This window comes from Rana temporaria, chromosome 8 (genome assembly GCF_905171775.1).
Source record: "Rana temporaria chromosome 8, aRanTem1.1, whole genome shotgun sequence".
Taxonomy (NCBI): domain Eukaryota; kingdom Metazoa; phylum Chordata; class Amphibia; order Anura; family Ranidae; genus Rana; species Rana temporaria.
In genome coordinates, this window is record NC_053496.1 from 14,016,266 (window position 1) to 14,043,869 (window position 27,604).

Here is a 27,604-nt window from a genome sequence, read left to right on the forward strand (position 1 = left end):
GGGTGACCACACAGGAACAGGGGGTGGCAGTGTAGTCACACCATGTATAGTGTATTACATGATATGTCATACATATATAGTCTTCTAGATTCGACATCACTGTACAGCAGCTCAAGACTTTCCTTGTATTTTCAGACATGGAGATAACAGGTAAGAGGTTATTCTGTCTTAGAATAATGTAGAAATGATTGATGGGATTTGGGCATCATTGCAGAACAGTGATCACCGATATTGGTAATCATCACTAAGAATCGCCAGTGTCACATAATTCAGGGAATTCAGACTCCAAGCTTCATTTTCCTGATTAAGGAAAATATGATGATATGTGGTTATTATGAGGAACCTACCTGTCTGTCCTTTGGTCCTGCTTCATAAATTAGACATTGAAAATGTTTTCTGATGGGGGGGTACCCATGTCGTTTTTCTCAATGATTTTCATCCATATTGCCGGGACCAGACATTACATTAAAGCCGCAAATAAATGACTTTTATTCCTTTAGTCATTTTGTGCAGGGACAGTTCTAAGCACTATAGACAACCCTCAGGTACGACATTTAAAGGAATATTTCACCTTTATTGTTTCCCTTTAACCGCTTCCATACCGGGCACTTACGCACCTTCCTGCCCAAGCCAATTTTCAGCTTTCAGCACTGTCGCACTTTGAATGACAATTGCGCGGTCGTGCTACACTGTACCCAAACAATTTTTTTATCATTTTGTTCCCACAAATAGAGCTTTCTTTTGGTGGTATTTGATCATCTCTGCGGTTTTTATTTTTTGCGCTATAAACAAAAGAAGAGCGACAATTTAAAAAAAACACACAATATTTTTTACTTTTAATTTAATAAATATCACAATTTTTAAAAAAAAATAAAAAATTTCCTCAGTTTAGGCCGATACGTATTCTTCTACATATTTTTGGTAAAAAAAATCGCAATAATCATATATTGATTGGTTTGCGCAAAAGTTATAGCGTCTACAAAATAGGTGATAGATTTATGTCATTTTTATTTTATTAATTTTTTTACTAGTATTGGCGGCGATTTGTGATTTTTTTACTGTCACCGTGACATTGCGGCGAACACATCGGACACTTTTGACACGTTTTTGGGACCATTCACATTTATACAGCGATTAGTGCTATAAATATGCATTGATTACTGTGTAAATGTGACTGGCAGGGAAGGGGTTAACCACTAGGGGGCAAGGAAGGGGTTAATATGTGTCCTAAGATGTGTTATAACTGTAGGGGGAGGGGACTCTCAAGGGGAGGAGACCGATGTGTGTTCCTCTGTACTGGGAACACACATTGGTCTCCTCACCGCTGACAGGAGGTGGATCCGTGTGTTTACACACACACGTCCACACTCCTGCCGTGATTACCGACAATCGCGGGCACCCGGCGGCAATCGCGCGCGCCCTAGATCGCCGGGAACGCAGGACGTCATATGACGTCCACCCGGATCGAGAAGGGGTCCCTGCCGCCGCCATTTCACAATGAGGCGGTAGGGAAGTGGTTAAAGTGGAGTTCCACCCATTTTTTTTTATCCCAAAAATCTAAAAAAAAAATATTTTTATACTCACCAGAAAGGGCGGTTGCTTTGCGAAACTAGCTCTTCTGCCTCTTCCTCCACCGCAGTTGTCTTCTTCCTCGTCCTCCATCGCAGTGTCTTCTGGTGAATGTAGAGCGCTGCCTTCTGGGAACTGTGTGTATCCCAGGAGGCAGCCGCTCATTTACAAAGTGCCGTGCGAGTCGAACATGCACAGTAAGGCTTCACTGCCTGTTTCCCTTAGTGAGGATGGAGGCGCCAGGGCCAAGAGATGGCCGTCGGGGGACCAACATCGCGGGCGCCTAGGACAGGTAAGTGTCCTTATTAACTGGTTGCCGACCAGCCGCCGTCGTTTTACAGCGGCAGGTCGGCTCCCCCTGAGCGAGAGCCCGTAGCTATACGTCGGCTCTCGCGCAGGCCACTAGAGGCGCGTGCGCGCCCCCCGCTCGCCCCCGACTCCCGTGCGTGTGCCAGGCGGGCGGGATCGCTGCCGGGCACACGCGATCGCTCGTTACAGAGCGAGGACCGGGAGCTGTGTGTGTAAACACACAGCTCCCGGTCCTGTCAGGGAGAGAAATGCTGATCTTCTGTTCATACAATGTATGAACAGAAGATCAGTAATTTCCCCATGTCAGTCCACCCCCCCTACAGTTAGAACACACACAGGGAACATACTTAACCCCTTCCCCACCCCCTAGTGTTAACCCCTTCACTGCCAGTGGCATTTTTATAGTAATCCAATGCATTTTTATAGCACTGATTGCTATAAAAATGCCAATGGTCCCAAAAATGTGTCAAAAGTGTCCGAAGTGTCCGCCATAATGTCGCAGTGTCGAAAAAAAATCTCTGATCGCCGCCATTACTAGTAAAAAAATAAATATTAATAAAAATGCCATAAAAATACCCCCTATTTTGTAAACGCTATAACATTTGCGCAAACCAATCAATAAACGCATATTGCGATTTTTTTTTACGAAAAATATGTAGAAGAATATGTATCGGCCTAAACTGAGGAAAATTGTATTTTTTTATATATATAGTTTTGGGAGATATTTATTATAGCAAAATGTAAAAAATATTATTTTTTTTCAAAATTGTTGTTATTTTTGTTTATAGCGCAAAAAATAAAAACCGCAGAGGTGATCAAATACCACCAAAAGAAAGCTCTATTTGTGGGGAAAAAAAGACGCCAATTTTGTTTGGGAGCCACGACGCACGACCGCGCAATTGTCAGTTAAAGTGACGCAGTGCCGGATCGCAAAAAGTGCTCTGGTCTTTGACCAGCAATATGGTCCGGGGGTTAAGTGGTTAAAAGTCAGCAGCTACAGTGTTAGTAGCTGCTGACTTTTTTTTTAAAAAAAATCGCAGGTGGAATCCCGCTTTAAGCATTAATACCATTTTTTTTTTTGCATTGATACATGTCCCCTGGGGCAGGACCCAGGTCCCCTGAGGCCGAGTACTCACGGCAGGACATGTCCGATGAAAACGGTCTGCAGACCGTTTCCATCGGACATGTCTGGCCGGGGACTGCCCGGGGACTTCTGTTCGATGGCTATACACACCATCGAACAGAAGACCGCGCGTAAACAATACGCGGGGCGTGTCCGCGGTGTCGACGCGTCGATGACGCGGTGTCGCCGCGACAATGACGCGCCGGCGTGGGCGGCCTGCCTTGAAAATGCTTCCACGCATGCGTCGAAGTCATTCGACGCATGCGAGGGATGGCGGGCGGCAGGACATGTACGGTAGGTCTGTACAGACGACCGTACATGTCCGGGCGGACAGGTTTCCAGCGGACTGTTTTAAAGCAAGTCCGGGAAACAGTTGTCTGCTCAGAAACGGTCTGTCAGACAATTGTTTGCTGGAATCCTGTCCGCTCGGATGTACACACGAGGGAACATGTCTGCTGAAATTGGTCTGCCGACCAGTTTCAGCAGACATGTTTGGTCGTGAGTACGGGGCCTAACACTTTTTATGACAATAACTAGATTTTCTCTGAATTCATTTTCGTCCAAATTTCGGGTATTTTCGTTATCATTTTAACAAACGAAAACGAACGCGCAGAATCCGAAATCTGAAAGATTCAACATAAAAAATGCTTTATTTTCATTTTCGTTGCTTCAACAGTTGGATATAGATAGGAGATTAGACATGACACTGACAATAGCGATCTGTGTCTATCGGGCCAGATTCACAGAAGAGATACGGCGGCGTATCTCCTGATACGCCGTCGTATCTCTGTGTTCCGGCCGTCCTAACTATGCGACTGATTCATAGAATCAGTTACGTATAGATAGCCCTAAGATCCGACAGGTGTAATTGAATTACACTGTCGGATCTTAAGGATGCAATTCTAGGCCGGCCGCTAGGTGGCGAGGCCATTGCGGTCGGCGTAGAACATGCAAATGACTAGTTACGGCGATCCACGAAGATCCGCGCGTTCTTCGCAACCCCGTACGTCGTCGCTAGTCATTTTTACCCGTCGCAAAGTTACACCTGCTTTAACATGGCTTATCTTTAGATTAGCCATGTTAAAGTATGGCCGTCGTTCCCGCGTCGAATTTCGTTTTTTTTTTTTGCGCAAGACGTCCGGGAATACGGAACGCCGTAACGCCGTAACGCACGTTGCATTTAAAAAAAAACTTCGGGGCGCCGTAATTTCGCGCAATGCTAGTCGGGAAATTCCCTAACGGAGCATGCGCAGAACGTTCGGGGCGGGAACGCGCCTAATTTAAATGGTGCCCGCCCCATTTAAATAAAATGGGGCGGGCTTGCACTGAGCGCATTTACGTTACACCGCCGCAAGTTTACAGGTAAGAGTTTTGAGAATCAGGCACTTACGCTGTAAACCTGCGTCGGTGTAACGTAAATCAGATACGTTATGCTGCCGTGGAGCAACGTAATTGTATCTGAATCTGGCCCATCGAACCTGCAGTCAAATGTGAAAAACCTTAACTTTATTAGTCCAAGATTATTTTACATAGAAGATTCCACGAAGCAGCGAAAAACATACAAACGTTGAATCTGTCATTGAAGGCTTATGGTTTCTGTCGAAAGTTCTAAGAAATTTCGACAAGCAGCTAAACTGTACGACGGTGCGATCCTACATTTCCGGTCAAATGCTCGGCCCATAGGCTATAGAAGAATTCTAATGTTGGTTGACTAGTAATAATAATTAATAAATATAATTATTACTAGTGTCATACAACATTAGAATTCCTCTATAGCTTGTGGGCGGAGCATTCGACCGGAAATGTACGATTGCGGCGTGGTACAGTTTAGCTGCTCCGTCTAATCTTCTTAGAACATTCGACAGACACCATAATCCTTTAGATGACAGATTCGACCTTAATTAATTCGGATTTTTGGACGAATGCATTTTATAACGAAACAAGATAAATAAAAACGAATTTATTTTTCGGGCGAAAACGAAATTCTAAAATGAAATATTTCAGTGCGCACATGTCTAACAATAACTTGCATATTAACCTTTAACCACTTGACCACTGGGCACGAAAACCCCCTTAATCACCAGACCAATTTTCAGCTTTCGGTGCTCTCACAATTTGAATGACAATTACTCAGTCATACAACATTGTACCCATCTGAAATTTTTGTCCTTTTTTTCCCACAAATAGAGCTTTCTTTTGGTGGTATTTGATCACCTCTGCGGTTTTTATTTTTTGCGCTATAAAAGAAAAAAGACTGAAAATTCTGTAAAAAAAAAAAAAAAAATCTAGTTTCTGTCATATTAGCAGGTTATTTCTCACACACAGCATATGCATACTACAAATTACACCCCAAAACACATTCTGCTATTCCTCCCGAGTATAGCGATACCACATGTGTGCGACTTTTACACAGCGTGGCCACATAGAGAGGCCCAACATGCAGGGAGCACCATCAGGCGTTCTGGAGCACCCAGGCCAATTCTGACATTTCTCTCCTACATGTAAAAATCATCATTTATTTGCTAAAAAAATTACATAGAAACCCAAAACATTATATATGCTTTTTTTTCAAAGACCCTAGAGAATACAATGGCGGTTGTTGCAACTTTTTATCTTGCACGGTATTTTCGCAGCAATTTTTTGAACGCGTGTTTTTAAAAAAAAAACAGTTTTGTGCTTAAAAAAAAAAAAAACAGTAAAGTTAGCCCAATGTTTTTGCATAATATGAAAGATGAAGTTACGCCGAGTAAATAGATACCCAACATGTCACCCTTCAAAATTGCACACGCTCGTGAAATTGCGCCAAACGTTGCTACTTAAAAATCCCCATAGGCGACGTATTGCAAGGTATTGGAGTATTGAGGGTATTGCGGAGTATTGGGGGGGTATTGCAGAGTATGGGGGGGTATTGCAGAGTATGGGGGGGGTATTGCAGAGTATGGGGGGGGGTATTGCAGAGGATGGGGGGGGTATTGCAGAGTATGGGGGGGGTATTGCAGAGTATGGGGGGGGGTATTGCAGAGTATGGGGGGGGGTATTGCAGAGTATGGGGGGGGGTATTGCAGAGTATGGGGGGGGTATTGCAGAGTATGGGGGGTGGGTATTGCAGAGTATGGGGGGATGGGTATTGCAGAGTATGGGTGGGTATTGCAGAGTATGGGTGGGTGGGTATTGCAGAGTATGGGGGGGTGGGTATTGCAGAGTAAAATAAAAAAAATGATGAGTGCAATACTCTGCAATACCCCACCCCATACTCTGCAATACCCCACCCCATACTCTGCAATACCCACCCCCCCAGGGTGGGTATTGCAGAGTATGGGGTGGGGTATTGCAGAGTATGGGGTGGGGTATTGCAGAGTATGGGGTGGGGTATTGCAGAGTATTGCACTCATCATTATTTTTATTTTGCAGAGTATTGCGCAGGGATGGCTGGATCTATGACTGCAATTGTCACAGATCCAGCCCACAGTGCGGCGGCTGCTGCTGCCGCCTGATCCCCCCCCCCCTCCCTCTCCTCTCACACTGTACCGAACGGTACAGAGAGGAGAGGGAGGAACCGGCGTCATTACATGACGCCGGTTTGTTTACAAGTGATCGCGCCGTCATTGGACGGCGCGATCACGTGGTAAGGAGCCGCTTCCATTGGCTCCTTACCGCGAGTGCTGTTGCTGCGGGTCCCGTAGACCCGGCGAGCACCGGCGATCGCGTGTGCGCGCCCGCTCGGGCGCGCACAACGCAGTCTCTGGGAGGACGTACATTGACGCCCTCCTAGAGTACAGGAACCGCTCTGTAGCCGTATTTTGGCTATAGGGCGGTTACCAACTGGTTAAAATCAACACTTTTGATTTTTCATTTTTGTGTCCCATATACTTTAACGGTGTTCGTGTGTTCAAACACATTTTTTGCCTGTTCGCATTTTCTGCTGCGAACCGAACCTGGGGATGTTCGACTCATCCCTAGTCATAACTGTAAATGAGCATTTTCAAGCACCAAATGGGACAGAACATAGGATTGTAGGAATATCAACTGTAGAGATTCCCACATTGACCTCCTGATATAGAAATGTCCAAACCACAAGATTCATCACAAATCAAGAGTTTATTAAAGATCCAGCAATAACAATGACGATGATTTCAGACATCCATTTCCTTTATCAGGCTGTATTCTCTATTATCCTGCCATATTACACATGGTGGTCACACTCCAAACCCAACCTTCACCCTCCTACATTTCTCTCCGATACCCTCTGGTAACTTTTCTCACGATCTTGCCAAAACTGCTGCATAAAGAATATGATAACCCGACTTTTAATATTCTTGATGTCTGCTGTAGCATTGACTTGTATGAAAAAAGTCTCCTGTTCTCTTTGTGTGAAATCTCTGGCGTTCCTGCCAGTTCCTACAACGCATGAATCAATCTATGGTGATATAGGGGTGGCAGGAGAGAGGGGGTGGCGCCCATGCGGCCCTTATGGACGCACCACCACTGTATGCAACATCCTTTTTTGTGTTCTGTTAAACCGCTCCATCAACCCATCAGTTTGTAGGTGATTCTCGGAGGTTCTTAAAGCGGAGTTCCACCCAAAAGTGGAACTTCTGCTTAATCCTCTCCTCGCACCCTTACATGCCACATTTGGCATGTAATTTTTTTGGGGGGGGGAGTGGGGGCTTCAGGAGGAGTGGGACTTCTTGTCCCACTTCCTCCTTCCGCCAAGGGGCTGCTAAGGCGAATAGTCTAATCGCCTTTCTGCAGCCCCTCCCTGTAGGCGATCGCCTGGGACACGTGACAGGTCCCAGGCGATCGCCTGTCCAATTAGATGGCGCAGCACCGCTCGCGCATGCGCAGTGACGCTCACGCATGCGCAGTGGGTGCCCCGGCCGTGAAGCCGAAAGCTGTCACGACCGGGAGCCCACACTTGGAATGAAGACCCCGGCCGGAGAGGGGGGGAGAGGAGCGGAGCCCCGGCCGGCGCCGCTGGAACATGGAGCAGGTGAGTGTATGTTTATTAAAAGCCAGCAGCTACACTTTTTGTAGCTGCTGACTTTTAATAAACATAAAAAATGACTGGAACACCCCTTTAACGATTTGATCTTTAGCAGTGTACATAAAACCAGGGCTTTTTTTCTCAGAAAATAGGTGCAGGAACTCAACCACGACCCCGTTCAGATTTCACAAACGGTAGAAGGGTCTTAAAGGGGCATTAAATACCAGGATTGCATTACATACAGAGTGCAGAGTTCAGGGGGTTACACACAGAGTGCAGAGCTGTCACTTGTAAACACAGAAACCAGACTTCTGTGTTTACAAGTGATTGTGGTGAGCAGGCACCAAAGGGTCTGAGCCAGACGTGGTGGAACTGAGTTCCCCCAAGTTCCCCCTGAAAAAAAGCCCTGCATAAAACCTTCATCATGTTTTATATAAAGGAAGTCCCTTGATCCATAAAGATCTCTTTTACTATTCCAGTGCGGGTTGTAACAGTTCTTTGGTGATGGTCTTTGCCAAGACATTCTCAAGGAATCATTTCTAGATAGCGGGTGGCATAATCTAAAACAAGAATATGCTGGTGGCCCCTAGTGGAATTCACAGATGGTCCGACCAAATATATTACAATCCTCTCAAATAGGTACTTCAATACTGGATGGGACTTATCCCTTCACCACCCATATAAAATGATGGGGCACCATAAATTGTTAAAATATTTCCCCATTTATTTTATCTAAGTGGTACAAAAGGTCTTTGATTACCACTATCCATGGAAACATGTCCACCGCCCCGGGACTTGGGGAACCCCATTTATCTCCTTAACACCCATGGTATTATTAGCCCTGCTATTAGTTCCACCCACCAAAACCTGCCCCTACTCTGCCCCCATTCTCAGGACTTTTTTTAACAAGTTCCCAGGTATGACCTTGGTTGTCACACAGGCTGGACTTCAGACTTGTCTGCCTTTGTTCATCTCAGTGACATGGTGGATTGATGGGACTATTGGTTTACAAAAGAGGCATACCATTGTTTGTGCTTTCTTATCAGCTCACAGGAAGTGGAAAGAATATTATATTTCTGGCAAGATCAACAGGAATTTTCTGTAGAGAGAGAAAATAACCGCTCAGTAGTCTTCAAAGAACCTCCTCACTGGAACCAAACCATGGGTTCCCGGCAATGCAATAGTGATGCAAAAAGACGGAGGAAACTTGGACAGCCGCACTCCAAAAATGTTCTTTTAATTAAAATCGATCACAAAATAAACATGCCACAGCAAAAAAATTGGAACAAAAGCTAACATGTTTATTTTGTGATCGATTTTACTTAAAAGAACATTTTTGGAGTGCGGCTGTCCAAGTTTCCTTCGTATTTTTGCAGGTATTTTCTGTACTTGCTGAAAATGTTCTTAGCTTGAAAAATGAAAGCTAATGCAGTCACCACGTCTAAGGACTGGTAAGCTGCAATATATTACATGTTTGTTTTTACAGTATATTTAGATACACTCTAATGGAGAAGAAGGACTTGTTACTATGAACATGTGATTGGCTTGAAGCTGGGAAGTTCCACAGCTCCAGTCTTCTTCCCGGAAGTGTAGCTCTGTAGAGGAGGAAGTTGCATCACAGTGACATCACTTCCTCCTCTATACAGTAAGATAGGATTGGCTCCTGTCCCTTCACCTGATGAGAAAACCGCCTTTGCACTTTATTCCTGTACTGAGTTCTAGAAATATAAAGTAGGGAGGATTCTATCTATCTATCTATCTATCTATCTATCTATCTATCTATCTATCTATCTATCTATCTATCTATCTATCTATCTATCTATCTATCTATCTATCTATCTATCTATCTATCTATCTCCATCTATCTATCTCTCTATCTATCTATCTATCTATCTATAAATATTATTATTATTATTATTATTATTATTATTATCAAATAATTTATTGATAATCTCTACAGATAACAAGGGGAAGAAACTCTGGCGACCTTCCTGGAAAGGGGTCCTTATAACCCTCCTTGTGGGATCCAATATCATCCTCATCCGTATGATTGAAGCTCTGGGTAAGTTATACAGTATGGTGAACACAACCCATAAGAAGGGAGAGTCTCTGGGTCTGATTTATCAAACTGTCTCATGAAATGTAGAATCTGATTGGTTGTTGAAGGGACACAAAGACCATCGGAAATAATTCTTCTCTCTGATTTGCACTGTGATAAATGATGACCTTCTAACAGGTAAGGCCTCGTACACACGACAGAGTTTCTCGGCAGAATTCAGCGAGAAACTCGGTCAAACCCGGATTCTGCCGAGAAACTCTGTTGTCTGTACACTTTTGGCCCGATGGAGCCGCCGAAGGAACTCGTCGAGAAAATAGAGAACATGTTCTCTATTTTCTCGTTGTTCTATGGGAGAAGGCGGCCCGCCGAGCTCCTCGGCGGCTTCATCCCTGAACTCGACGAGGAACTCGACGTGTTTGGCACGTCAAGTTCCTCGGCCGTGTGTACGGGGCCTCAGAGCTTCATTCCACCTATTATGTCTTCTGTCTTTGTATCTTCCAGTTCATAAAGGTCAGTCTCTGAACAATGAGATCATCCAGTGTAATGAGCTAAGGATGAACCTCACCCAGTCATCTACAGGTATTTATTTATTTTTTATTTGTTTAGGAAAAAAAAATCCCTATTTGTGTGATAAAAAAAATGGTGCTTTTCGATGTGCCTCCTGTTTTCCTTCATCCAGAGTGAGGGGGGGTGTGATCTAATAATGGAGGTGTGTTACTGGCCAGATCACAAGGTAAAAACAGATAGAAAAACGCCCCCAAAAAAAAAGAAAACAAATGCAACCTCCACATCTAATAATTGATTAGATGCAATATACGTATTCAATTTTTGGCTTGGGGTTTAACCCCCCTGGCGGTATTCCCGAGTCTGACTCGGGGTGAGATTTTTGGGCTTCGATCGTTAACCCTGAGTCAGACTCGGGCTCGCCTCGCTGAATCCACAGGCAGTGTTTACTTACCTTGTTCCTGGATCCAGCGATGCCACCGAGCTGTGTGAGCGAGCGGGACCTCGCTCGATTCACACAATGCCTCTTAGTGCCGCCGATCTCCGTTCCCTGCGACGTTACGACACACGGGAGCGGAGAACGGCGCCAAATTCAAAAAGGTAAACAAACACCTTACATACAGTGTACTGTAATCTTATAGATTACAGTATACTGTATGTAAAAAATACACACCCCCCTTGTCCCTAGTGGTCTGCCCAGTGTCCTGCATGTACTTTTATATAATAAAAACTGTTCTTTCTCCCTGCAAACTGTAGATTGTCCATAGCAACCAAAAGTGTCCCTTTATGTCAAAAGTGGTTTTAGAGCAGCTAGAAAACAGCTGCTCTAAAACCAATAAATTATAATCACTTGCAGAATTGTGCGATAGCGATTTGTGGGGAAATTCGTCATAAAAAAATAAAAGTAATGACAGCGACAATTCTGCAACTGAGCACATTTCAGTGATTTTGAGTTGATTACATTATTGAATTATTTTTATTATAATTATATTATTATTTGTTATAATTATTTATTATATTATAATTTATCATTTTGTTTTTAAAAAAAATGTCATACTCGGGATGCCTACTAGACTCTTGTTTGGTCAGATTTAAGTGAGTTATTCCTAAGAATTACAGGCCTACAATATAAAACGCCAAATTTCCATGCAAATAATGGTACCGCTTTCAGCACCTTTTTTCTGAAATAATCATACCGCCAGGGAGGTTAATACTGTTTTAAAGAATTAAAGACTCACATATTTTACTTTCTTGTAGATCTAGTAAATCTTGTTATACATTCATTAAAGATCCTACAATATTCTGTGTGTGTAAATAACAGAGGTGCGCATCTTCTCTGGTCTCACGATTCGATTGCGATTATCTTGTCAACAATTCGATTCTATTCCCGCGATGCATCACAATTAGTGACGAGCTCCCACTCCCGCTCCTAGGCGGCCCTTTCTCCCTGCAGTCTTCTGGGACACATCACAGGTCCCAGAAGATTGCCCGGCTATGCAGGACAGCGCAGTGAGAGATGCACAACCGGCTATGATGCTGCAAGTTGTCACAGCCAGATGCCTATACAGTAGTATTGCCAGCGCCGTGGACAGGAGAGAATGGAGGGTTCGGGTGGCCACGTCGCTGGATTGTGGGACAGATGAGTGTCTTTTTGCGCACACTCGTGGAATGGTGGCAAACTACGGTACCTATAAATCTCCATAGGCGACGCTTTAAAAAAAAATAACGGTTATCAGGTTAGAGTTACAGAGGAGGTCTAGTGCTAGAATTATTTCTCTCGCTCTGACAATCGCGGTGATACCTGATTTGACCACCGTTTATGTATGCGAGCGTGACTTACGTATGCGTTTTCTTTGCTGCGCGAGCTCGCAGGGACGGGGGCGCTTTACAAAATTATATATATATATATATATATATATTTTTTTTTTTTTATTATTATTATTATTTTTTTACATTGTGTTTAAAAAAAAAAATTTTGTACTTTTATTGTTGTCACAAGGAATGTAAATGTCCCTTGTGACAGTAATAGGTGGTGACAGGTACTCTTTATGGAGAGATAGGGGGTCAAAAAGACCCCAAATCCCTCCTTTGCACTTCAAAGTATTCAGATCGCTAAAAACGGCGATTCTGAATACTGTATTTTTTTTTAAACGGGCGCCATTGGCAGCCGAGTAAACCGGAAGTGACGTTGTGACGTTGCATCCGTGTTTACATACAGGAGACTGGAACAAAGCCGTTTCCGGCTTCCTGACAGTCTGTCTCCAGCCCTGGGAAGTGGCGGACCGAGGATCGGGTCTTCCGGTGGGACGGGAGGTCCGTTAAGAGCGGCGGAAGGTGGCGGGAGGGGGCATGTCCCCTCATACTCCTCTGATATAACAACCAATCGGCTTTTAGCCACATCGGTTGTTATCCTGGGAAAGCTGACCACCCGCTCTAAAAACGGTACCGGGATGATGCCTGCAGCTGCGGGCATCATCCCGGTATAACCCCCTAAAGCCGAGGCCGCATACGCTCGGCGCCAAGGGGTTAACAGTTATACGATTGGAGTTCTCGGGAAGACGTCACCCGGAAATCGTTTTTTCTGGTCACATGCATCGATGCCGCATCAGGCACACCCGAATCGCGATGCAGCGATTAATTTCAGCACCCCTAGGAAATAGTACCAAAATCTATGTTTATATTAGCTGTCTGTAACCCCCCCATCGAGCAGAACTATGAGGCCATCAGGCTCATGTACAGTGGTGTCAATCTAATATAGAAAGAGAGGAAGGGAGAGCAGAGAGTGGGCTGTGTCTTCTTCATTGTCCAATCACATGCTAAGGAGGCCCTAGACCGAGTCATATAGCTTTAACTGCTTTTGGGAAAAGTTAGGTCAGAGACTTCTTTGGCCGCGTGCACACGGTCGGACAAAACAGGTCAGAATGGACCAAGGTTCAGTTTCATCGGTCCAAACCGACCGTGTGTATAGCCCATCGGTCTGTTGTCCTTCAGTCCAAAATTGTAAAACATGCTTCAAAATCGAACCGATGGACCGCTGCCCGATAGGTCCAAACCGATGGTTAGTACAGAAAGCATCGGTTCAAAACCCGAGCATGCTCAGAACGATGGTGTGTACGCACATCAGACCATCAGGCCACTTCAGCGGTGAACCCATGGAAATGGCCCTTCGGACCATTCTCATCGGTTTGGAACGACCGTGTGTACGCGGCCTTTGTGTTGTCAGGGATTCCCAGGTTTCAAGACACACCCATTTCACACAATTAAAATAAATATGAATATTGAACACCTGAAAAAGTCTTGTGTTATTTTTCCATTGCTTTCCATGTTTATAGATCAGCTCCGTGATCGGGAGAACGGGATGATGGAAATAAGGAAGAAGCTCTGTGGAGACACCAGCGAGGAACTTGGCGGTACGTTCTGTTAGCTACTAGACATGTGCGATTCATTTTGTTACGAATCGAAATTCGGACAACATTTTCATTATTCATAGGTATCTGAATCTCAGAATTCAAAGATTAAAATTCTCATATTCAAAGAATCCAAAATAAGTTATAATAATAATAAAAAAAGGAATTGATATGTTTCATTCGGACCTTTTGTTAATGTTTGAAGCATCTTAACCACTTCTGGACCGCCCACTGTATATAACCCTGGTATCCATCTCTTCAGTGAGCGGTCCAGTTTACGATAATGGCGGTCTCTGCAGCGGATTCGCCGCAAGATCACCGTTAAAGGCGGCGGGAGAGGGCACCCCTCCCGCCGCTCTCCCGCGCCCTTTGTCGCTTACCGGAGCCATCGGCAGAGGTGATCGAGACCTTGCTGTGGCTGGTTATGGAGACGAGTGAGGGGAAGATGGCCCCCACCCGTCTCCATACCATAGCAGGGCGGAAGCGACGTCAAAACATCACTTCCGCCCATACCTCTTAAAGGGCCATTTTTTTTGTAATTTTTTCAAATGACTATTTATTAATTTTTTATTGCAGTTAAGTGTAAAGATGACATGTGAGGTCTTTTTGACTCCAGATCTCAAATTTAAGAGGACATGTCATGCTTTAGGAATAAAAGTGACCCAAAAAATAAAATAAAAACTGTGTAAAAATAAATAAAATAAGTAAAATAAATACGATTTTTTTTTTTAAAGCGCCCAAAGTGAACGCATATGTGAGCAGCGCCCGCACATGAAAACAGTGGCCCAGATTCAGGTAGAATTGTGCGATATTTGCAGGGGAGCAGGGCAACGATTTTGCCCTGCGCCCCCGCAAATATTTTGCGCTGCCCTCGATTCACGGAGCAGTAGCTCCGTGAATTGCGAGGGCGTGCCGGCAAATTTGCCCGGCGTAAGCGCGCGCAAGTTAAATGATTCCGCCGGGGGCGGGAATCATTTAAATTAGGCGCGCTCCCGCGCCGAGCGTACAGCGCATGCTCCGTCGGGAAACTTTCCCGACGTGCATTGCGGCAAATGACGTCGCAAGGACGTCATTTGCTTCTAAGTGAACGTGAATGGCGTCCAGCGCCATTCACGTTTCACTTACGCAAACGCTGTGAAATTCAAATTTCACGGCGCGGGAAGGCCGGCTATACTTTAGCATTGGCTTCCCCTACTATTAGAAGGGGCAGCCTTGCGCTAAAAGTAGCCGTACGGAAACTCCGTACCTGGCTTGCGCGGTGCCCGCGCAAGCTTGTGAATCAGTGGTAGTATGCAATTTGCATACTACACGCTGATACACAATGGGAGCGCCCCCTAGCGGCCCCCGCAAGAATGCAGCCTAAAATCTGCGAGGCATAAGAGCCTTATGCCGCACAGATTTTAGCCTGCAGTCGGTGTAACGAGGTTCCTGAATCAGGAGCACTCGTTACACCGGAGAAAGTAAGCACTTGCGCTGCGTAACCTATGGTTGCGCGGGCGCAAGTGCTTCTTGAATCTGGGCCAGTGTTAAAACCACACAAGTGAGGTATCACTGTGATCGTTAGAGAGAGGGCAATAATTGTAGCCCTCTATAGCTGGATTCAGAGACGCCGCCGCAACTTTAAGGCGGCGTAGCTTAACGTATTTACGCTACGCCGCCTTAAGTCAGAGAGGCAAGTACTGTATTCAGAAAGTACTTGCCTCCTAACGTACGGCGGCGTAGCGTAAATGGGGCCGGCGTAAGCGCGCCTAATTCAAATTAGGATGAGGGGCGTGTTTTATGCTAATGGAGGGTGACCTGACGTGATTGACGTTTTTTACGAACGGCGCATTCGCCGTCCGTGTACATATCCCAGTGTGCATTGCTCCAAAGTACGCCGCAAGGACGTATTGGTTTCGACGTGAACGTAAATGACGTCCAGCCCTATTCACGGACGACTTACGCAAACGACGTAAAATTTTCAAATTTCGACGCGGGAACGACGGCCATACTTAACATTGACTAGTCCAGCTATTTGATGAAATAACTTTACGCCTGGAAATGCCTTACGTAAATGGCGTATCTTTACTGCGACGGGCGCACGTACGTTCGTGAAGAGTCATTTACATATTCTACGCCGAACTCAATGGAAGCGCCACCTAGCGGCCAGCCTAAATATTGCACCCTAAAATACGACGGTGCAGGCTGCCGTATCTTAGCTAGGTTTAAGTGTATCTCAGTTTGAGAATACACTTAAACTTAGGACGGCGCAGATTCCGAGTTAGGTCGGCGTATCTACTGATACGCCAGCCTAACTCTCTCTGAATCTAGCTACTAGACCCCTCTGTAACTCAAAACATGCAACCTGTAGAATATTTTAAACGTCGCCTATGGAGATTTTTAAGTGTAAAAGTTTAATGGCGCAATTTTGAAGCATGACATGTTGGGTATCAATTTACTCAGCATACCATTATCTTTCACAATATCAAAAAAATTGTGCTAACTTTACTGTTGTCTTATTTTTTAATTCATAAAAGTATATTTTTTCCCAAAAAAGTGCGCTTGTAAGACCGCTGCGCAAATACGGCGTGACAAAAGGTATTGCAATGACCGCCATTTTATTCTCTATGGTGTTAGAATTTTTTTTTATAATGTTTGGGGATTCTGAGTAATTTTCTAGCAAAATAAATGTTTTTAACTTGTAAACAACAAATCTGAAAAAGAGGCTCAGTCCTTAAGTGGTTACCGTAAATAACGTTACAACATAACGATTGATCTAAATTGATTTGGATCTGTTTCATTTTTATGTTGCATTAACATTTTCATTATTATATAAAAAACGCACTATATATGAAATGGAAATTTCATATGCAATAAATATAGTAAGGTATAAAAGTGTAAAAAAAAAACTCACTAAAACGCACCTCTCCAGCCTCCACTCAACCACATGGAAATTGTGGCAAAAAGCATAAGAAACACAAAGCATGTGTGGGAAGTGCTTTGTCCAGTCACATGTCCAGGGGAAAAATGCAACGCAAATGTATAAAAAATCCCAATACACAGCAATAATGCTGCAATAGCGCAACAAAAATGCATATGTGATTTTTTTTCCCAACTGACCAATGGGAAAACAGGCTAAAAACTCAACTGAAACACAAAGGACCATAGGATTTAAAGGGATGCATTTTTCATGCATTTTTCTTCTATTTTTTTAATCTGAAAATCTAATCTGAGTGAAAGGGCCCTTATTGTGTTTGGGTTGGATGGAGCTGGATCCATCAGAATCATAACATAACGAAAATGAATGAATGAATCCAAAATTAGTTTTGTTTCATTCGTTATGCTATGATTCGGAGATTCTGAAGCATCCACCTCCATCCAATGCAAACACTGTGTATATTTAATCTCCCGAATAACGAATTCCCATGTTAAGATGAATACAGCCAATCTTCCGAAATACAAATCGATTCAGAACAACGAATATGTGAAATTAATCTGAATACTGTATTTTCCGGCGTATAAGACGACTTTTTGCATATAAAATCATGCCCCAAAAGTTGGGGGTCATCTTATACGCCGGGAACCTGTGTCAGACGTCGGCCATCCATTATTAAAAAAGCGCGCCTCCTCCTCTGACTGTAACGTGATAGGCAGAAAACGAATTTTCCCAGCAGAGCCTCTGTTTAGTGTAGTGGTAGGTAAGAGGGCTCCGTGTCTAGATTGGGCATAGCGAATAACAAAGACAGGTGCTAAACACCTGGGCCCCCGGGTGGTCTGTGACAAGTGTTACAGGGGTTGGTTATACCACCACCCCTTATACCCCTCGCATTCCACCCAACAATACTCCCCAGTATATCCATTGGGGAGTATCCTCTGATCATATCTTGTATTACCTCAACTATATCTAGCTTATGTTATTTTAGGTATGACTTTAGCACCTGTCTTTGTTATTCGCTATGCCCAATCTAGACACGAGAGGTGGTCTTTTCTCTCCGGTTCTTAGCTTGAGTTACCATCAGACTGGACCGGATAATCTCCATTTGTCCAGACTTCATACCTAGCTTGCCCAACGCAACTACCATTGCGAGGACAGTCTTAGTATTATCCATCTCCCTCAGTGTATGTCACCTGTTCCATCTGGGTGCTGTGATCCCCCGGCCCATTGTATCCGCAGTGGGATCCATGACTATGCCATTCTAGGTTATTTGTCCCTATTCTACACATGCCTCTAGCGTTGCCTAGCTGCTGTTTCAAAGTCTACCTTGATGCCCATTACCCATGGGGCACCTTATTACATGATTTAATGAGCTTTATTGTATTTACTCTATATGTATTCTATCTCTATTTACAATACCAGTTTATACATGATTTGTCATATATTTTATATTTTACTTTTGTAGACTCAGCTGCTCACCACTCCCACTCCCTGCGGGTTGGCTTGGCTAGCCCTGGGCGCTCCCCCCTGGTTATCCAGTGACCATCTCCATGGGGAAATCAGCCCCGCCCTTGGGTGGGTGCCCTCCAGGGAGATGTGTCTCTTTGGACTTCCGCCCCTACATCGCGGGACACCATTGCATGGCGCATGCGCAGACCACCACGCTGACGTCACGTACGCGCTCAGACCCGGTGACGCTTTCCATCAGCGTCTGCTGACGTTGTCAGCTGTTCAGCCAGGGGGTTTAAAAGCAGGCATCTGCCTGCTTTCTCTGCAATGGATGATGGACCCCGGGATTCCTGTGGCCCTACCCGGCTCACAGTAGGACATTAAACCTTTCACCTTAGCGAGCTTTGCAACCTGCTCTCAGCCCTCTTACCTACCACTCTACTTCCTCCACCCCAACACCATCTCCCTCTCCCCCCCTCCCTTTCCCTCCCATTTTCCACTCTCCCCCAAACCCCCCCCCCCGTCCTTATTCACCACCATCTTTAATTATTAATTTTTGTTTTCTCTATCTAGGTGTCACTGGTAGGCGTCACTACCCTGACGCAACCACAGGACCCTATGTGGTCCCCCTCCTTCTGGGGTCCATTACTATGGACTCACCCTCGTGGAGGTTACATGTGGCTCGAGAAATCTTAATCTGGGGCTCCCTACTTGTACACTTCCTTGTATTCAAGGTAACCTTTTCACTCTCTTTTTCTTCTCCATTTTCTGTCCTCCTCGTCCACCTCTCTATTTCACCTCAGCCCTGTCCACCTCACCCCTTTTTCCCTTTTCCTTACCTTTTTCTCTTTCCCCCACCTATCCCCCTTCCTCCCCTTTCTTCTCATCTGCCTTCCTATCACCACCCCATATCACCATTGAAACCTTCACACCACCGTTCATTTTGAATTTTTATCACTGGTTGACACCACGTGTGTTGCATCTACCTCCCCTATCCACAGCCTGGGCCTAATATACTAATTACTTTTCTTACCTTATATATCCGAGAAGTAGGTCCATTCGCCCATACACGTGCCCCCTGGTCGCTTTACAGGACCCTCTGTGGTGGTGGCCGCCCTCCCCGCTGGTTGTGTGTTTTTTTTTTAGGTGAGCAGCTGAGTCTTTTGTTCCCCAACTTATCCCTTGTAATTGTTGTTCATGTATTATTGTCTGACCCCTGTCATTTTAACTTTAGACACTCTTCTGATGAAGCGGCTGAAGCCGCGAAACTAGTAAAGATGTCCGATATGACTTTCAACCCACTATGGGGACTACTATACTGGTGCTATGTTGGTCATATATTGTTTAGTTTTTAATTTTGTACCCCCCTTGTGTCTTCACTGATACTGTATTCAATAAAAATGTTTTGTATTATTTACCTGTTTCTTTGAAAACTGTATACCTATGTTACTAATACCGTGATAGTCCAACAATGGCCAAAAACCCCCCCATATTTGGCTCTTTGGTTTGGGGACCTCAGAACCAATTTTTATACATCTTATAGACCTGAACACAAACTTGGTTGATGGCTCCCAGGGTGGTCACTTTTCTATTTAAAAGAAACAAAGCTTGGCTTATTAAGTTGTAGGCAAACATTCTCCTTTACAAGGATACACAGGAGGACGGGGGAAAAGGAAGGTGGTCCTGAAGCCGAAATGCTGAAAGGGCTCTCCTTGCCGCTGAGTGCTTGGTGTCCCTGGGTGTGGAAACAGGAAACACAAAGCCCAAAGAAGCCAGGATTGCCAGCTGTGCCGCAGATGAGCGATGTAGGTGTGGAGATTTCTATGAAGTTGAATACCAGATGAGGTGAGCACTGCAGTAGGACCCAGGAGAGCTGATGGTTGTGTGGGCTGCACACAGCAAGAAGCAGGCTGGATATATCAGGTAAGTACTGCAAGCTGGAGCAACAGGTGAGTACTGCAGGTATGTACAGCAGTTAGGCACCAAGACTAATCGCAACAGACAGGGTTAAGCATAAGGTATAGTCAGGGATGGTTGCAGAGATCAGGGAGCCAGTGGTCAGCAGACAGCAGATCAGCGACGTGGTCAGGCAAGCCAAGGTTATACACAGGCCAGGAGTCAAGAGCAGATCTATTGATAATCCGAGGTCAGAACCGGCAGAAAAACAAGAAGTATCCAAGGGCAAGCTGGTTCGGCAACGGGTAATCAAAAGCATAAGCAAAACAAGGGAATGGGAAGCAGGAAGCTGAAGACCAGTAAGCAATGTCCATGTGCAATAGTCGCTCTTTTAAAGGCCAGAGGGCACCGGGATCTGTCGTGCATTGTGTGCGCCATGGTGCATATGCATTCGCAAGTTCGATGTGCGTTTGCACATTCACCTCCACTCGGTGTGCGTGAATTTCTGCGCAAACGGGCACGGCCATTTCAGAAATTGCCCCCTGTGCCAGGCCCACACGGAAATTCTCCTCCGGCTAGTCGCCTGGAATCAACAAACATATGATTGCATATTTAATTCTCGTATCTGTGCTTCATATACAGTTCCAACCCCTCCTTTTTTTTTTTTTTTGCCATTATTTAAATTTAAGGCGGCCTAATGCCCCGTACACACGGTCGGAGTATTCTCCGGCCAAAAGCACATCGGAATTCCATCGGAGAAAAATAGAACATGTTCTATATTTAAACTCTGATGGAATTGATCGGAATTACTCCAATGGGGCAGTACACATGGTAGGAATTTCCAATGGAAAAAGTCCGTCTGACTTTTTCCATCAGAAATTCCTATCGTGCGTACAAGGCATTGGAAGTGAGAATGAGGAGAGGTTAAATGATGAAATCATCAAATTCATCTGTATGTGTCCAGAATACGTTTTATTTATCATTGTGCTCAACAAAATCAGTCAACACGTTTCAAGGTTTTAAAGGCTTTCATCAGGGCTGGAAAATTATAAATATGAAATTTAGACTGCAGTCATTTATAAATACAGAGGAGAACTCTGGTCAGGGCTGCCTTAATAGCATCATGGGCCCCTGGGCAAAGTAATGCACTGGGACCCCTACCAGCTTGCCCCAATTTACACACCTACTTTCAAGAAATAAAGTATAAATAGTTGATAGAATTAAACATATATTCATTAGTACTTTCAATAAAATCGATTTTACAAAAGGAAAACATTCCATAGATCAAAGACTAGTTCAACACAAAGTGCACAGTACAGGGGGAATGCAGAAGGGGACAGTACGGGGGGGGGGGGGGTCAGGAGGGCACAATACTGGGATCAGGAGGGCACAGTATAGGTTACAGGACACGACCATATCAGAACAGTTTAGTTAAAAGCATGACTGTCCCAGCAAATCCAGTACAGTTGGCAAGTATGATGTAATGCAAGATTATTGTGGGGCCCCCATGTACCTGAGGCCCCTGGGCAGTGCCTAGGAGTGCCCTTGCATTAAGATGGCCCTGGTAGTGATGAAAGGCACTTATATCAGTAAGTGGTTTGGTAAGAGCGCATTTTAATCCTACCCCAATTCACTGCTGTATATATCCATTGCTTCATCAATTATCCATATTTATTACAATTAAAATTTCAGCTTTATCATTTTTTAACCCGGAAAAGGGGGAACCTCAAACCCCTGAAATGAGTTGGAGGATTTGGTAGAGAGAAGATGAATAAAAGTTTTCTGGACCCATATCAGTGGTCTGACACCTCCATCATCTACTCTCTCCTCGTGCTTCTATAAGGAGTCCAGATCCTCCTCTCTGTCCCAATATTATGAATATATGTGGATTTTAAGAGCAATTACAACTTTTTCTTCTAGGGTGCACAGTGTGTCCCGATGGTTGGTTGCGGCACAGAGAGAACTGTTTTTACTTTTCATCTGGCAAAGAATACAGAACATGGAATGAGAGTCGGGAAGTGTGTGAAGAGATGGGAGCCCATCTACTGGTCATAGAGGACCGGGAACAGCAGGTATGATATAACATGGCAATAGATGTGAGATGGATGGACAAATAAAGAATAATAAAGCCCTGTACACACGACCGGGATTTCCGGCAGTATAAAGTCCACCGGGAATCCAGACAGGAGAACCGAGAACCTGCTCGGTAACTTTCCCTGTGTACACACGAGATGTTTTCCCGTTAGGAAAACTGAGGGCAGAGCTCTGGCCGAGAAGCCTGGCCGTGTGTCTGCTCCATCGGCACTGCCTCGGAGTGTTTTCCATTGTAAAGTATTAGTGAATCTTGCGGGGAAAAAAAACGCCGGGAATCCCGGCGGGAAAATAGAGAGCAGGTTCTCTTTTTTTGCCCCTAGGAATCCCAGCAGTTTTCCCGGCAAGTGAGCATACACATGCCCGGTTTAATTCGCAAAAAGCTCTCCCCGCAGTTTTCTTGCTGGGAAAACCGGCCGTGTGTACAATGCTTTAGACTCCATTGTTCCAGAATCTGGATTTATGTTTATTATTAGACATGTGCACAGCAAAAAATTTCGTTTATTTCTGTTTCGTTTCTGTTCGTTTATCGTCATTCGTAACGAGTCGTAATTTCGTAAGACGTTAGTTATCTAATTCGTACTCTTTAGTATTTTCGTAACACTCTTTTTTCCGTTTCCGATTTTTTCTGTTAGTTTATTTTTCGTTGAATCGAGATTCGTATTTTCGTTATATTTTGTATTCTGCCGCGTTCGTATTTTTAAAATGATTTTATTCGTTCCTTCGTTTTTACGTTAGTTTAATTTTCGTTGTTTTGCTATTCGGATTTACATTATATTTTCCATCATGCCGCATTAGTATTTTCGTAAGAAATATATTTTCGTTGCTTTATGATCATTCGTATTTTCGTGTCTAATTTCCTTTGATTGTAAAAACGTACTTTTGTAGATTTTATTGCATTCGTAATTCTGTTAGAATACATTTTACGTTTATTCGACACACTACTCGTCGTCGTTTTGTAATTTGTACTTTACTGTGATTGACTTGACTGTCTTAGTTAGCACACACACCCTGTCTAGAATGAAGTCTGACGTAGAAGAAAACTGAGGCCTCGTACACACAGCCGAGGAACTCGACGTGCCAAACACATCGAGTTCCTCGGCCAGTTCAGCCCTGAAGCCGCCGAGAAGCTCGGCAGGCCGAGAGTTCCCATAGAACAACGAGAAAATAGAGAACATTTTCTCTATTTTCTCGACGAGTTCCTCGGCGGCTCCATCGGGCCGAAAGTGTACACACGACAAAGTTTCTCGGCAGAATCCGGCTCTGACCGAGTTTCTCGCCGAATTCTGCCGAGAAACTCTGTCGTGTGTACGAGGCCTAAAATATGTCAGATATTACAAATACAAATCTAGAAATGAGATGCACTGCAGTCTAACACAGAAAAAGACACAAGGAGCCAGGAGGTAATGAGAAAGAAGCTCATTGGGGGAAGGAACAAACCTCTTCAGAGGAAAGGGACAGCGCTCAGTGCCTATTGGTCAATGTCCAGAAATATTTCAGTACTAACGAAAGCTAATTTACATTATTTTGTATTTTCGTTGTTTTCATTTCAGTTTTCCGAAGAGTCGTAATTTATTTTTCGTTAGTTTTGATTTTCGTTTTTTAGTCTTTTTCGGTTGTTTTCTTTTCGGTCTTTGAATATTAGTAAGTTTGCATTTTCGTTCAGTTTGTTTTTCGTAATTATTTTTTTTTTTTGGGTTCGGTATTTTCGTTGTTTCTATGTTTTCGTTTCTTTCTTCTTTCGTATCTTCGTTGTTTTCCATATTCGTTATTTTGAAAATATCGTTATTCGTTATTAATTGCGCTAAACCATTCGTTCATTCGTATGTTAACGAATCAACTAAAATAACGAAAATTGACGGAAAATGTATTCGTAACTTAAAAAATTGCACATGCCTATTTATTATACAGGAATGACCAGAACAGATGAGATCTCAGTATAAAATGTCACCTAAAAGGTGGCCACATTGTATTGATTTTTGTATACAGTCAATCCTCAAAAAATCGGACAATAAAGACCCTCCATTTAATATATTTAGGGAGCTCTTGATTGATTTCAACTAAGCCAAAGTGGAATTATATTGAGTGCTTCTTTGTTTCTTAAAACAAACGGTAATACAAATTTAGCCAGATTCATAAAGAGTTATGCCGGCGTATCAGTAGATACGCCGTCGTAACTCTGAATCTGCGCCGTCGTAAATTTAAGCATATTCTGGAAACCAGATACGCTTAAATTAGGCTAAGATACGAGCGGCGTAAGTCTCCTACGCCGTCGTATCTTAGGGTGCATATTTACGCTGGCCGCTAGGTGGCGCTTCCGTTGAGTTCGGCGTAGAATATGCAAATGACTAGATACGCCGATTCACAAACGTACGTGCGCCCGTCGCAGTAAAGATACGCCGTTTACGTAAGGCGTTTTCCGGCGTAAAGGTATTCCAACAAATAGCTGGCCTAGCCAATGTTAAGTATGGCCGTCGTTCCTGCGTCGAAATTTGAAAATTTTACGTCGTTTGCGTAAGTCGTCCGTGAATGGGGCTGGACGTCATTTACGTTCACGTCGAAACCAATACTTGCGGCGTACTTTGGAGCAATGCACACTGGGAAATGTACACGGACGGCGCGCATGCACCGTTCGTAAAAAACGTCAATCACGTCGGGTCACCAATCATTTACATAAAACACGCCCCCTCATCCTCATTTGAATTAGGCGCGCTTACGCCGGCCCCATTTACGCTAAGCCGCCGTAACTTAGGAGGCAAGTGCTTTGTGAATACAGCACTTGCCTCACTTACTTACGGTGGCGTAGCGTAAATACGCTACGCCGCCTCACAGATACACACAGCTACCTGAATCTAGCTAATTGACTAAATTATATTTTTAATAGTGTTAATATGTCAAAAAATTGAGAAATAGAAATCTCCTACAAATACAAACCTCAAATAAAACAATGTTGCAAAAACATCTAATAAAATTGCAAAATAAAATGCTACAAAATAAACCGCACTGTCACTTGTTGACACCCAAAAGTTCCATCCATTTATTTATATATTTTTAATAGATTGATTAAAATTATGACTGAGGGTTTGTAGGGACTGTAAGAATGGGATGTAGCTCACCACACAAATCTCTTATATAGGAGTTATCAAGACATCTATATAATAATGTAATGAAAGTGATGTGTCCCCTTTTTGGAGACATCGGGGGTCTATTAGAGCTCTAAAGCCTCATACACACGATCCGATGAGAACGGTCTGAAGGACCGTTGTCGTCGGTTAACCAATGAAGCTGACTGATGGTCCGTCGCGCCCACACACCATCGGTTAAATAACCGATCACGTCAGTTCAGTTCAATGCTTCCAAGCATGCGTCGACTTGATTCTGAGCATGCCTGGATTTTTAACCGATGGTCGTGCTTACTAATGATCGGTTTTGACCTATCGGTTAGGAATCCATCGGTTACATTTAAAACAAGTTGGCTTTTTTTTAACCTATGGTTAAATAACCTATGGGACCCACACACGATTGGTGTTGACCGATGAAAACGGTCCATCAGACCGTTGTCCTCTGGTTAACCGATCGTGTGTACGAGGTCTGATGTCCCCTCTGGACCTCATTGAAGCTGATGAAGCTCAGATCATTCTTCACCAACTTCTTTACCTCCCACAGCAGCCGGAGAAAGGACAGCCGGATACTGGAAGAGGTGACATCCTTGTGAGGGGAGATCAGATGGTGTATGTGAGCCGATCTCCCTCCCGTCCACCACTAGACACCCGTCATGCTGGTTCTGGGCCCACAGGAGGGACAGCAAAGCCCGGGGTATATGGAGGTGGTGGGTCAGGAGGAAGCTGAGCTGCACCTTCCCAGGCCCATATAAGGGGAAATTAGCAAAAAATTCCAATTTATGGATTATGAACTTTTGTAGAAATAATAAAATAGACATATTTTCAGACTTCTATCCAATGTGTGTGTCCGATGTCTGTGGCTGGATTGTGACTGATGATGTTCTCTTCTCCCAGGAGTTTATAAAAAGATTCAGCAGACTGCAAACAGGACAAACGAAAGACAAGTTCTGGATTGGTCTGTACAGAGATGGAGATGGATGGAGATGGGTGGACGGTGGGCTCTATAATACCAGCCTGTAAGTGACTCTTCATCTACACTGAGAATATTTATATGAAGACCTCTCAGTAGAAGAAAATAACAATCTTAAAGTACCATCATCCTAACATAATTTTGAATAAGGAAAGGGTTTGTTGGGACCCCAGAGACCCAAAGAAGCCAAGGGAAATGGGTAAGGGCTGGTGGAATGTATCGGAACTAGATAAATCAGTTATACAAAAGAGTATAATAAAGGTAAAAAAGTTCAATTTATTAAAAAATAAACATATCATAAGGGGATTAAGGAGTACACAATGTTTTTAAAATTACAACAGATTATACGACCAGCCAACACATCATCAAGGTGGTATATAGGCCCTGATCTGCGGGCAGCGATGAGGCGGAGGGGGTCATATAGATCAGAATCTCTACTAGTTTCGCTACTCGTGGTAGCTTCGTCAGGAGATATTGGTCTGTGCACACAAATTCACTCCTTGGGGGAGCCTGAGCCCAACGTGGAGAAAGGGATCTCACACGGGGTATAAGATGGTAGAGGTGCCCCCAGCAAGGTGAGGATCTGTGGTGACTATATGAAATATTCAAAACTTTAAGGCCCTAGGACCTGACTGATAATAGGCAGGAGCCAGGAAGGAACCACCAAAAAACAGTGCTGGAAGAAGCCAGTTTAAGGGGGACCAGCGGTGAAGGTAAATAAATTTAAGGCCACTTAAATTTCAAAGCCATCAAAGCGTGTCCCAGGGCCGGGTGTGTATCGGCCCTGGGACATTGTGTACTCCTTAATCCCCTTATGCTATGTTTATTTTTTAAGAAATTTAACTTTTTTACCTTTATTATACTCTTTTGTATAACTGATTTATCTAATACCGATACAGTCCACCAGCCCTTACCCATTTCCCTTGGCTTCTTTGGGTCTCTGGGGTCCCAACGAACCCTACACTGAGAATATGAATGTTGTTCATCCAGAAAACAAAAGATCCTCATACTGTAACTCCTCATTGTTATTTATTACACAGATTACACCTATCAGGGTCTTCAGGAGACTGTGTACAAATTCATGCAACTGCTGGATATTATAAAGGTGGCTGTCAATCATCCAAACAAAACTGGATTTGTCAGAAGAGATCCCTGAAGATCTGACAGATTCCTCCCAACATACAGACACTCTGCTTGATCCATAATA

At 44.0% G+C, this 27,604-nt stretch overlaps 1 protein-coding gene across 1 annotated transcript; it reads left to right on the forward strand.

Annotated features, from left to right (window-relative positions):
- The first annotated feature begins 97 nt into the window (after positions 1-97).
- Positions 98-27,604, forward strand: LOC120910332 (killer cell lectin-like receptor subfamily G member 1). The gene is made up of 7 exons (XM_040322107.1): positions 98-150; positions 9,946-10,047; positions 10,546-10,623; positions 13,881-13,958; positions 22,135-22,286; positions 26,322-26,443; positions 27,438-27,604. The coding sequence occupies exons 1-7, from the start codon at positions 138-140 to the stop codon at positions 27,559-27,561; spliced, it is 669 nt and encodes a 222-aa protein (XP_040178041.1). The 5' UTR covers positions 98-137; the 3' UTR covers positions 27,562-27,604.

Excerpts from the sequence above, each read along its gene's own strand:
- LOC120910332 (XM_040322107.1), top strand. Across the intron at positions 10,048-10,545 it reads CCGTATGATTGAAGCTCTGG|TTCATAAAGGTCAGTCTCTG; the intron begins GTAAGTTATACA and ends TGTATCTTCCAG. Across the intron at positions 26,444-27,437 it reads GGGCTCTATAATACCAGCCT|ATTACACCTATCAGGGTCTT; the intron begins GTAAGTGACTCT and ends TTTATTACACAG.